General features: G+C 44.2%; 4 protein-coding genes across 4 annotated transcripts; 3 read left to right on the top strand and 1 right to left on the bottom strand.

Moving 5' to 3' along the window:
* Positions 1-1,457: 1,457 nt before the first annotated feature.
* PHALS_11594 (uncharacterized protein) lies at positions 1,458-1,733 on the top strand (the record flags this gene model as incomplete). The annotated part of the gene is made up of 3 exons (XM_024726979.1): positions 1,458-1,462; positions 1,528-1,606; positions 1,668-1,733. The coding sequence occupies 3 exons, from the start codon at positions 1,458-1,460 to the stop codon at positions 1,731-1,733; spliced, it is 150 nt and encodes a 49-aa protein (XP_024577602.1).
* Positions 1,734-7,226: 5,493 nt separating this feature from the next.
* On the top strand, positions 7,227-8,837 carry PHALS_11595 (u4 u6 small nuclear ribonucleoprotein; the record flags this gene model as incomplete). Its single annotated transcript, XM_024726980.1, has 1 exon — positions 7,227-8,837. The coding sequence occupies one exon, from the start codon at positions 7,227-7,229 to the stop codon at positions 8,835-8,837; it is 1,611 nt and encodes a 536-aa protein (XP_024577603.1).
* Positions 8,838-8,974: 137 nt separating this feature from the next.
* On the top strand, positions 8,975-11,028 carry PHALS_11596 (Protease-associated domain, PA; the record flags this gene model as incomplete). Its single annotated transcript, XM_024726982.1, has 5 exons — positions 8,975-9,445; positions 9,525-9,689; positions 9,770-10,539; positions 10,601-10,683; positions 10,754-11,028. The coding sequence occupies 5 exons, from the start codon at positions 8,975-8,977 to the stop codon at positions 11,026-11,028; spliced, it is 1,764 nt and encodes a 587-aa protein (XP_024577604.1).
* Positions 11,029-11,119: 91 nt separating this feature from the next.
* On the bottom strand, positions 11,120-12,120 carry PHALS_11597 (3-demethylubiquinone-9 3-methyltransferase; the record flags this gene model as incomplete). Its single annotated transcript, XM_024726983.1, has 5 exons — positions 11,120-11,163; positions 11,218-11,404; positions 11,466-11,575; positions 11,647-11,957; positions 12,011-12,120. 5 exons carry the CDS (start codon positions 12,118-12,120, stop codon positions 11,120-11,122), a joined length of 762 nt encoding a protein of 253 aa, XP_024577605.1.
* Positions 12,121-12,231: the final 111 nt, after the last annotated feature.

Here is a 12,231-nt window from a genome sequence, read left to right on the forward strand (position 1 = left end):
AACATGGAGTGGTTGCCGGCGGAATTAGCCTTCTCGGCCCATTCCGACGCGGCATGTCAGAAATTATGCAGGATAAATCTCGTGATCGCGATTCATCACTAGACGCGAAAGCATCTTTGTGCCTTAAAAAAGGCCTGCCCTTTTTTGGTATGATCCCTGGATTGCCCCTCAATACTATATATACATTTCCACAAACTGTACGTGAGGTGCAAACGTATTGAAATATCGTGATCACAAGATAGTACGCAATACATTTTGTCAGCACCAGTTAGAGCTAAGTGCAAGTATCCCTTTTAGTTGTTTTTAATATTTTTCTTCATAAACATAACTGTCAGCGGCGTTTAGAGTTTCAAAATATCTCCAACTGTTAAACAAAACTCAATTTTGGTGAATGAGGTGAAAGTCAGGACTAAAAGTAGCATCCTTGCAGAAGTAATATGTGGATGGCGTGAAAAACATACTAGCGCCTCTGTTTCTCAACAAAAATAACGTCTTCGGCACGACCACGTAGCCAACCAGGATTGAGACGGATAATCCCACTAGAGAAAGACACTGCTTCTCACTAAAGTATATGAAGACAAGCTTTTCGAAAAACGAGCAAATATTAACTCTGCGAATTTAAACACAAAGCCTGTAAAATTGTTAAAAATGATATTGGCTGTTGTAGCAGCTGTCACAATTTCTTGAGCAAATTGATAAGGCCAAAAATAAGAATCATCCACTACAGAGCCTTGAATGTGCTAGATTCCAAGGTGCTCGTATAGCAGAAGAAGAGATTCAAATGACGTACAAGCTTTTTGATTTAATTTTATGAGCCTAAACTCTGGTTCACCAGTAATTTATATCATTTTGAGCGATCACCAAAGCTACTGTCGAGTTAGTTGAATTAAAATACGTAGTGTTTAGACGGTGCTGGACGGCTGGATTTATGTAGCTCATTCGTCTTTCTTGACTTGCTATACAAGCAAGCACATATCTCAGCATTTTGTCATATTTTAAAAAGCTCCAATATGTCTTCTTGACTGAATATTTCGCACATAAGTTGCTGTGGCTCTAAGTCCGGCTCATTGGTAACGGGAAGAACGTCATCGTGAGCTCCGCGGCGGGTTGTTGCGGCAAATGTCGCAAAAAGATTGCCGTGCACTTTGCACAGGGAAAAATTTGACTTAATGAGTCTTTGTTAACGAACGCACAGAGTTTTAATCAGTAGGCTTCAACCAGAAGCATAAATCTGATGAGTTGTCTAGAATGTCCTGCTACTCCAAGAGTACACATATATATGGAATTGATATGTGCTGAATATACATACCGTTTGGCAGATCACGCAAACCATACCATCCGTTACGAAGTATGTGAATTTCGTAGAGCTGAACAGTTTAAATTCCATTGATTTTCCATAGGTGTAGGCTGCAAATACAAAAGATAACAATACTACCCTAGATGAGCTGTGGACCACAATGGAGTCCACACTTCTTCCATATTTTCAATAGAATCAAAAGTTCTTGCTCCACGACAGTGCACTCGAAGTCTAATTCCATCCTCTTCACGCTTTGGCGTTCTAGCTTGGCTCTCGGAAAGAAGTGGGAATTTTGGTGGGGATGCCAAGGTATGTCCTGGTGCGAGCTGACTATTCCATTCACCACATCAGAATCTATTAACAGCTGTAGTGTGCCGGCCTGTCCACCAAACGCTTCACGGACCGCCCAACCAAATTTACTGAATATATTGATTAAGATACTAAAATCCACGACTATATTTTAAATTGTAAAATCTCTAAATAAGAAAATTTATTTATTTCATTTCCATTCTTGTTATTTTATAATATATATCTATATGTGGAGGTAGACTATTCCTACTGGTGGCTCTCGTAAGCTCTCTCGACTTTCTCCATGAGTCTTGGCCAGCGTCCAAAAGTGATACAAGTCTGATTTCAAATGAGCTCTGTGAGTTTCACCATCGCACTGTGCACATATAGCGGATCGAAATTGCGTCGCTTATTTGGAGCAGAGAGTAGCTCAGCTACAGGGGACACTAGAAAGTTACCCCTTGTTTAACAAAGCTCTTCACATCCACCTGGCTCATTGGCGCAAGGTCGTGGTATGACAACAGAAAACCCACGTTAAAACAGGATGTGTTTAGGATGTTAAGAGCTAATTTAACAGGGTTACATATTAAAGGGTGGGTCACCTCATCTTGTGTGATCTTACAAGGGTGTGGATTGCACAAGACGGTGTAATCGCACACTGGTGTGGCTAAACCATAACAAGATGCAACTACATAGCGGGGCGGCCAGTAGTTTCGCATATTGTTTAGGTTTTACTAAAAAAAAATAGGAAAACCTAGAGATTTAGATATACGCGGCTCTGCCGCAAATAAAGCAGATAAATACAATTTGGTATCGAACGGAAAAGTGTATCTGCCTTGAGTTAAGGTTTTAAGTACTTTTGGAGGTAGCGGATTGCAATCCGCTACACTCATACTGGTTCTAGTATAGAACGTAAGATCGGGGACCTTAGTAAGCTTGCTCTATGCAAAGATCTGCGGCAGCTCCGCTGAAGATGGAATCAACGCTATTTTGCCGCGACCGTGGACAGCCTGATGTAGCGCGGTCATGCCTTGGTCTATTTGACGGCAGCACTCTATGTGTAAGGTATTTAAGCTGCGTCTGATGAGAACCTTTGATCCCACAACTTATCCATGTGCTTTCCGTCACCGCTGGTATTGGCGTGTTGAGTTTGTATATAATGGCTGTCAGCCATAGCGTCACGCACCCTGTGTATGCCGCTCAATCTGATTTAGATAAGTCACTGATTTTGCTACAAAGAGTATCCGGACTGATATCAGCGAGTATTATACCCTCCCCACAAAGAACCAGCCACTCAATGAAGGTGTTACAAGTACCCGAGGATTAACGATTCACAAAAATTATAAAATGTGGTTAATCGTAAAGACGCATGTTTTGTTCATTCAATTAAACTCAATGGATTGGAGTAACTTGCGATCATTTTGTTACATGCGCAGAGACATTTATATCAAAGACTAATTGGCCCTTCATTATAATGAGATGGCTTTATTACATTATTGGTTGATAAAGAGCACCATAGCTAAATTGTTGCGGTGTGCTGCAATCAAAAAGCGTGACCAAGGGGAAACAACAAATGTCGCTCTTTTCAAATCATCCTCGAAGTCGATATCGCATACGAGATGACAATAAGAGATGACAAAACGAGACGACAACCATTTTCTGAAACGCTGTTGAGAAGCATGTTTGTTATTCTATCAATATCAATGACTTGGAGCAACTCACGCCAGAGCCGCAGATTTCCCAAGGATATCACTACCATTCGATGGACCCGCTTCGTATGTGTTTGTGATAAGGAAGCGGCTGACATGTCCATTCTAGGGTGGAAACCGAGAACAAATCTCTACAAGGCTCCGCTGTAAAATGCGGATATTTATGCATGAGACTGCTCTCGGCAACCCATGTAATACTTTCCAAAGAGCACTAGGCTGTATCCTCATTGACCATAAATCACAGGCAGTAGCGAGATGAGCCATCTTGTCCAGTCAAATGATCCACAACGACCACAATGAATGCTTCGTAAGAAGGATAGGAAGCTAAGTTCATTCATATGGATAACAAACACTCTACTGTATCCAACAGACAGGAGAAAGTTATAGCCACATCTGGCGCGGATATGGCCCGTAACACGGCGCGCTCATGATTGTACACCCTCCAATATACGTAAGGCCTCCTATGCAAATCGCTTATAGAGTAGGATGTCTGTTCTCTTGCAAAATCGCCCGGTGCATCGTACAGTATTCTGTGCTTTAGAATTTTATCATGACATATCACAACAGCCTGGCCTGAGCGGTGTGGGCGGTGGTCGTGCGCTTTAATGAAAGAATTGCTCTAAAAATGTCTGCCTCGTACGGATTCAGCTGCACAAGGCATGTTACATCTGACCCGTACCCAGTGCGTACCACCCCACCGATGTGCGACATCACCATCGTGGCAAAATACAATTCATTGTCAGGGCGACGCAAACGCGGAACCGCCACCACATTAATCGCTACCGGCTGACGCCTTTCCTTTAGGTTATACTCTGGAAGAAATCAAAGATCTTTCCGACATCGATGTGCACAGCAATACATGATCTACATCGATCACAAGCGGTATAAAGCCGACATGATACACCTGCATTTATGTCCATGTCATGATACGGTAGCTTACTCAGCTATGTTGAGACTCAAAACGATTACGCATTCATGCTCGTTGGCATATGTTTGGATCGAAGCACAGCCTAATGCAAATTGAAACATCACAGACGACGTGGACCAGCCGTTTTGAATCCTCGAAGGCCATGAATACCAATGATGCAACATAGAAAGAAAATTTGACAGGTTCAAATTTTCACTTGTCAATCTTAGCGAAACAATATTCAATCGCAAAAATTCGATCACTGCTCGCAAGTGTTTAGTGTTGCTCCTCAAATCTGACTTCCCGTGCTCTGCACGACTGTGGACGAAAATATTGCTGAAATTAATTTGCATATAGCCACGATGCTGCATCATCAGATGGCGAAGTTTCGCCGGTGCATTAGTCAACCCTGTAATTTTACCAGTCACTCCCAAAGCCTCCTTTTTTCGCGCTCTGCGCTGCGAGAGGAATATCGCTGTCTTCATCAGCAGTTGAAGTTAAACATAAATGAAGGAATTAATACTGAACACAGTGCAGCCGTCCTTGTTGTTTTGCAGCACAACCTGCCGGCGTTTGCGCCGAAATCATAGATGCAAAGAGCTTTCTTTAGTATGCATAATAAGCCACTAGAGATTAGCCTTTACGACCTTGGAGGCCAAGGCTTAGTGAAAAGGAGCCCTCCCTCGCTAAACACGCGTTGTGCTTTGCACGGAAGAAAGTGACATAGTGTCTTCATGCTTCCTTGGTTAGGGTCGTTGCCACGTGGTTAAATAAAGTTTTGGGGTGAGGTAATTATTTTAACGCATTTTTTGTCCAAGGCTAGCACGCAAGGTCGGCCCCTTATCACCAGATCTTGATATTCCTGCAGGTAAACTACGAGATTTATATTTCAATGCTGCCCGTCCCTCTCATTCGATGCTTGTTGATTGTTCTCTTAAAATGATCTATGCACGATGGATGATGAGCTCGGCTTTCTCCCACGCGTGCCAGCCATGTCATGTCAGTGACTTCACCGACTTGCAAGTAGTTGTACAAATCTTCTTGAAATACGATGAGAGACTTTCAGCCTCTAGGACTACCCCGGCCACCCCATTCGCGAGTTGATAAATCACCCGTAGATTTTACTGCTGCTAACGAAGAATCTGTCACATGATAGTGCTTTATCAGCCGTACTGGGATATTGTGACAAAAGCAAGTCATCCTGCATAGCTTCACGTCCTGGCATTTCTACTCGTGGCTTACGGAAGCTTTTCAACACCAGCGCCCCCACCACGAGAGTTTGCGTTTGCGACACCCAGACACTTCCTCTCCGCTGAATTTGGTACAAAAGACATCAGATCACAGCTGTTCTTTTTGCTCGCACTCTAGAACTGCGACACAAAGTCGTTCTTTTTTCATGTCTTATCCTGAAATTGCGGCTAACTGCTGCCAAGCCCCGCTCGGGACACCCAGCGAAATCATCGCCATCAATTTCAGACAAATGGATATCCTGAACGGGAACTATCGCACCTTCGTGCTCGCGCCAGAAGCTTGTCTACTTCCTGGTAGAGATGCAATCATAACTTGCCAGAGCTCTTTCATGAGAGAAGTGTGTGAAATTTAGCTGTCAACTACTCGGATCGTGGCGTTCTGGCCACGCCATACCTAAGACGAGATTGCATCTCGCATTAAATCAAGGCCTCGAAAGCGGTTAGTGTAGCGAAAGTCTTTAAGCTTCACAGGAAGGCCCAAAAGAGCCATCGACGTGTCCCCGTCAAACAAAGCTCGAATATCGTATCCAGATTTGGCGTCAATACCTTCAAGAACGTTTACTGTCCTCGACGTTGTGCGTCGTACGTTGATTCATGACAATCTCTACTTTATTTAGACCTTTCGCAATAATAGAAAGCCCGGTGCGTTGATCTTGACAACAGCCCGGGGCTAGATCTGCACCTCTCTTAGATAGAGTCGATCGCGTAAAGGCAGGAAGCAATCGACCTCGACCGCTACGATGAATAGTGAAGCCACATGTTACCCCGCGGGCGCAGGGCTACCTACTAGAAGTGTAAAGTTTGTCAGACGGTCCTGCGTAAGAGATGGGCCCTTCGTTCAATTAGACCAATGGTGACATGGCAACGCCAAGCGCAGATTGTACCACCATAAATACATTTTCTGCGGATACCACGGAACTGCTTAGCAGCAAACATATCAATATCTTCCTCCTCAGCATTGCTGAGGTCCATCACCTTTGGTGCGCTCATAGAGCCCTCACTTCCAGTTCCTCGTCCGATCCTCGTGGCTAGGAACTTTAACTACGCATCCAATGAGATAACCATCATTTCCTCAATAGGAGTGGATGAATGTGAAAGCTCTCGGTGCTATATGCTCCGATCAAAATATCTTCATTAGGATGCCAACCATTTTATGCCGTTGTGGATCTTGAACTATCTAAACAAGTGTTTTTCTGGTCAAAGCTTGAGGCGAAAAATATCGCCACCGATAATAGCAAAACTAGCAATAAGCAAGGAATCGACGGTTTGTGCGGAGCTGTATTTTGCATCCATGATGGCCTAGCATACTCTCACAGACTATTTCACACTATTTCACACTTAATTGCTTGGTATATTGCTCTTTACGATACCAATCACTGTACTATGTGCTATTTACAATCCTTGCTACGATATTTCTCGACTGTGGCCTATATAGCAGACTAGTAAACAATTTGTTGAATCTCAACGCAATCACGGCACTTGCTGAATCCGCTGTACTTCTGGTGAGGACAGCTTCTGCCTCTTCTAACTTATCTATCGTTGCTATAGTGTGATCAAGTCTTCAGTTACCCAGATCACCGAATCTTTATATTGAAAGCCATCCAATGTCTTAGTGTAAGATTTAAAGGTATCTCCGCATAAAAAGAAAGTCATTGAGCAATTCGATGGAGCAACGCAACTGTTGTTCAGATAAGACTCTTTGCAACTAAATCGATAATAGATCTCAATATTGAAAATTATAAAATTTAAGATTTGCTCGCTTTTATTACAGGAAGATGACCGAGCGCAAGGGCATCTACTTTGGAACGATTGACCCAAGCAATGATGATGTGCAACCTGGAAGCTGCATTGGTAAGGAAAACGGGAATATATCAAGCAATTTGGAATCGGCAATTCGTGCTGGTAACGTGAACGTGTCGGACAACGTGGAGACAGAGGTACTACAACTTTCTGAGAGCAGTCGCGCTGCCCAGGAGAAGCATGCGCAGCTGTTACGCCGCATCGAAGCAGAAAAGCGGGCACGTAATATTGCAGTTCCAACAATCATAGAAGAAGTTATTCGGCGGCTGCGGCAGCTCGGCGAGCCCATCACGTTGTTTGGAGAGCGTCCAGCAGACCGACGCGAGCGATTGCGAGAAATCTTGTCTCATCTTGAATTAGAAGCTGAGGAAACCGGCTTTGTGCATCAAGTTCTGGCAGATATCCAAAAGCAGGAAGCAGGAGTAGGAACAGAGGTCTTGGAAGCACCAGGAACAGAAAATATTGCACGCAAATCTACAAAGCGGCAGGATGATCAGTTATTCTACGTGCCAATAAAAAACGAGAAACTTAAGCATGCACGTGCTACAATATTTGCTCATACGGCAAAAACTGTGAGTGCAAGATTAATACAAGAGCGACAGGCAAAATTCATAAATGTAGATCAGCACGCAGCTATGCTATACGCTACAGCTCTGAAAATGGCCAATGTTGCTAGTCAGAATGGTGATGAACGGCCCTTGTCCAGTGTTCGATATTCAGTTGATGGCGCACATGTCGCTACGGGCTCGTGGAGTAGTCTTGTAAAGATTTGGAGTGCAGAAAATGCCTGCGAGGTCAAGGTATTTCGAGGACACGAAGATCGCATCACAGGTTTAGCTTGGCATCCTACCAATATCTTTACTGAAATGACGGATAGAGCAGATGTCGTTTGCCTTTGCAGTGGGTCAGCTGATGGCACTGCACGGCTCTGGAGTGCGGCTCGCAATGAGCCTTTGGCTGTGTTAAAAGGTCACAAGGCGCGATTAGGCAAAGTTGCGTTTCATCCATTAGGCAACTACATTGGTACCACAAGTTTTGATCACACATGGCGACTTTGGGACATTACATCAGCGCAAGAGCTATTACTGCAGGAAGGACACTATAAGGAGGTATATGCCATCGCGTTTCAGAAGGACGGTGCGCTTGTAGCAACCGGGGATTTGAATGGAAATGGACGTGTTTGGGACCTACGTTCGGGCAAAGCCATTTTACCATTGCAGGGCCACTCTAAGCAGATTTTGTCGATGGACTTTGCTGCCAATAGCGTGCATCTTGCGTCAGGAAGTGACGATCGTAGTATTCGTATTTGGGACTTGCGACAACAAAAGTGCTCGTACATGCTCCCAGCACACAGTAATTTAGTAAGCGACGTACGCTATTCACCCGGGTCTAACGAGCTGTTGCTGAGTGCGTCATACGATTCATCTATCAAGATCTGGAGAACTCGCGACTGGAAGCTGATGTCAACTCTTCGCGGACATGACGGGAAGGTTATGTCTGCCGACTTTTCTCCAGACGAAAAGCATATAGTATCCTGTGGCTTTGACCGCACATTCAAGCTCTGGGCTCACGAAGATGAGTTTTAATCTTTCAGCATAGTCTTGGATTAAGAAGTAGACATACTTTAACAATGCGAAGATTCAAACCATACCGTACAATGTCAAAAGCGCCCTTTCAGAAGACAATGTTTGAGTTTTTATAGACTCATACCAGATTTCTGATTATGATATGCAAAATCCTAACGTTAATCCTTGTGAAAGTGGAGATATCTGTTTACATAAATCTCCTAAATCCTGCTTTTGTGGCATCCCAATATGCCAGCGAACGTTCACTGGAAAAGCAACAATACTCGGTAGTCGTGGCAACCAACGCGCCACTCGGATTGCGTCTCAACGAAAAGCTAGAAGTATTGGGGTTCGTTGCTGATTCTGAGGGTCGGGGTCGAGCTGTGGAGGCTTCAGGTCTAGCAGAGATTGGGGATCGTCTTATTGCTGTAAACGATATTTCACTTGAAGGATATGGTCTGCAAAGAGCTGTGAAGGAGCTACAAGCGGCACAATTGCCACGTTCACTGCGTTTTCAAACTCATAACGATCGATACATCCAGTTCCCACTGACGGAAAGCGTAGTCGACGCAGAGTCAGCGAAGACAATCACGTACGACCCCATTGAAAAAGAGACTTTTGACTATGTGGTACGTACATCGACAAGTAGGCTATGATATCTGTGACAAAAATGCGTTAGAGTATAATCATGCGTTTGTGGTCAATTAGATTTCAAGTGTTGGCGATAAGACGAATGAGCTCAAGCTTTATGCTGTGTTGTCTAAAGATGGGTTACCACCAAATTGTGCCTTCCGAGAGCTGATTCTTTCTCAGCCTTCCGATGCGTGTGCCCCACTGTCGATCGATGTTACTGATAAATATGTTCTCGTTCCGGTACGCACCACGATAAAGTGTCATCCCTTCTTCAAACATTATTAATTGATCGCAATACTTCTGCTTTGCATGGTTACCAGAGTGTCACTGGATGCCCGATGCATCAAAAAGCTGCATTGGTAGAAGAAGCTGGGGCCAAGGGTGTTATTTTCGTTCAGCGTTTGGGTGAAAAGCCAACACGAGTGCGTATCCCCCCACCATCCTCATTGCCACACCCCATTGATATTCCGATAGTCATGGTATCAGCTGATTCTGGAGCACGCTTACTAGATCAAATGGGAGCCGTCCGCCCTGGTGAAAGTCAGCAAATTCGTTTTGTATTTACCTCAGCATGTGCTGTCGACCGATTTGAAGTACACCCTGGAGACAGTGATTCATTGCGTCGCTCTGCCGCCTATCTCATCAAAGATGCGAGTGCAGGATTCATGTCCGTGTCCGTGGCTACTTCGGCCGAGCTAGTTACAGACACATTTGAGTATTTGAAGCCGGCGGATTATAGTTCGGCAAGCAGCGCAGGAGTCAATATTCCAGTCGGTAGGCACAACCTCATTTTCCCGAATCCAAAAGTGTTTGATCCATGCAAAGATAACCCTACGCGACCTTCATCGCGCTCAAGCCAAGGAAAGATAAGAAATTCATTTCTTCTTCTTCAGATCCGAGATCCGAGGAGCTCTCGCGAATGTACATTTATGCGGCAATTGGAATACTATCAGGCATGGCGTCCGTCTGGAATTGTTTTAGGAGATCAACACTTCCCGCATGCAGCACATGCACTTACGACAGCTGTTGTGATTCAACAGATCGCAGTACCTGTTGTATTCATCTCAATTCATGCATTTCAGAAGATTCGGTGCGTCTTAGTCGCTTCACTTTTCTCTTTGATTAATGTTATCTCATGGCCTACGCCATAGTCAAAGATCACAAGAGCTGAAGGCTGCTGTCACAAACAAGTCGAGAGAAAATATACGCATTCACGTCGAGTTTAGTGGCGAAAGTAAGTCGTCCTCGTATATTGCTCTTTTCTTCACTCATGAAGGGAAAACTTTTATTGTTCTGACCTTCAGACGCAATAGCGCACCAATGGAAGGAACTTGCTAACCTGGCAGTGCTGTCAAACTGGCCGGCTACCGAGACGGCTCGAGACAGGTTGTTCCACCGCATGTTAAAGGATCAAGCCTCGTTAGCTGATCACGATTTACAGCTTTCACTTGTTAAAAACGAGCGCTATGAAGCCTTGGTTGCATCGTATTGGCGTGCTCAGCATTATTATAGTGCACGTGCCGATGATGCCGCTAACCTCGATCTACAAGAGGAGAATGGACCAAGAAACAAATGGTAATTTCTCATGTATTACAATTAATAAAGCAGATTTCACGATCCATCCGATGCTTAGCTCTATCAGCGTGAAGCACATAATATTGCTGGTATAGCTACTTGATAGAAGGCTTAACGGCACACATAATATAATTCACAGCTGTGCACGATGGATGAATACGCCAGTTGCGAAACATCGGATCTCCAACAATACCTGATATATCTTTCACTATAATTCCGTCCTTCCGCAACTCATGTTCAATTTCACTCGGCTGCACAAACTTATTCCAGTCATGCGTTCCTGGAGGAATAATCCTCAGCATGTATTCTGCAGCCCCAATAGCTAAAGCCGCCGATAATACCGTACGGTTAATCGATGACAAAAATAGCAAGCCACCAGGCTGGAAGTTGCATCATATTATATATCATCAAATCAATCAATACAATACTACAACCTCTTACCTTTACCAACGGTGTGAGTGACTGCAAGAATGCTGGTACACTTGACACATGTTCGATAACTTCCAGTGAGCAAACAACGTCAAATATTTCACCCTGTTTTACCAAATCATCTACATCGCGCGATTAAGTGTCAAGTTAATTACTGCCAATTTTTAAGCGCATTTTTACGATATGTGCTCACCAGAAGTGCACTGACGGTACTCAATTTTGTTGGTATGGCAGCTTGTAGCTGCGTGCTCTGTCGCTGCTGCAATATTCTCCTTTCCAGGGTCAATGGATACCATGGTGCCACCGATGCGACACAATGACTCGGACAGAATCCCACCCCCACAGCCGACATCAGCTACTCGCAGACCTCGTAGCGGCATGGGATCGTCATCATTCGTGTGACCAAAATGCATGATCACGTGACTTCGAATGTATTTGACCCGAACAGGATTGATCTGATGTAGAGGACCCACACCCGTTCTACTCTTTGGTGTCCACCAGTCACTGCAACATTTGGTTGTTAAAGAAACCAAATAAAACGTTACGAGTCAACGTACGAGGCTGCAGCATTAAACTTCTGGACCTCGTTTTTCACCACAGTAGACAGAACGCGGGCACTAAAACCACGCACGTACAATTGTGCGGCAAGGTTTCTTTTCGCTAGCATTTTTATTACGATCTCGGTTTTATTTTGAAGGGAAATATTGTATATTCTAATTCATGATTTTCTGATGATATTTTTTTGTTGTTGAATTGAAATTTCTGACTATGGCAAAAC

This window comes from Plasmopara halstedii, assembly GCF_900000015.1.
Source record: "Plasmopara halstedii genome assembly, contig: Scaffold_555, whole genome shotgun sequence".
NCBI classification, from domain to species: Eukaryota; Oomycota; class Peronosporomycetes; order Peronosporales; family Peronosporaceae; genus Plasmopara; species Plasmopara halstedii.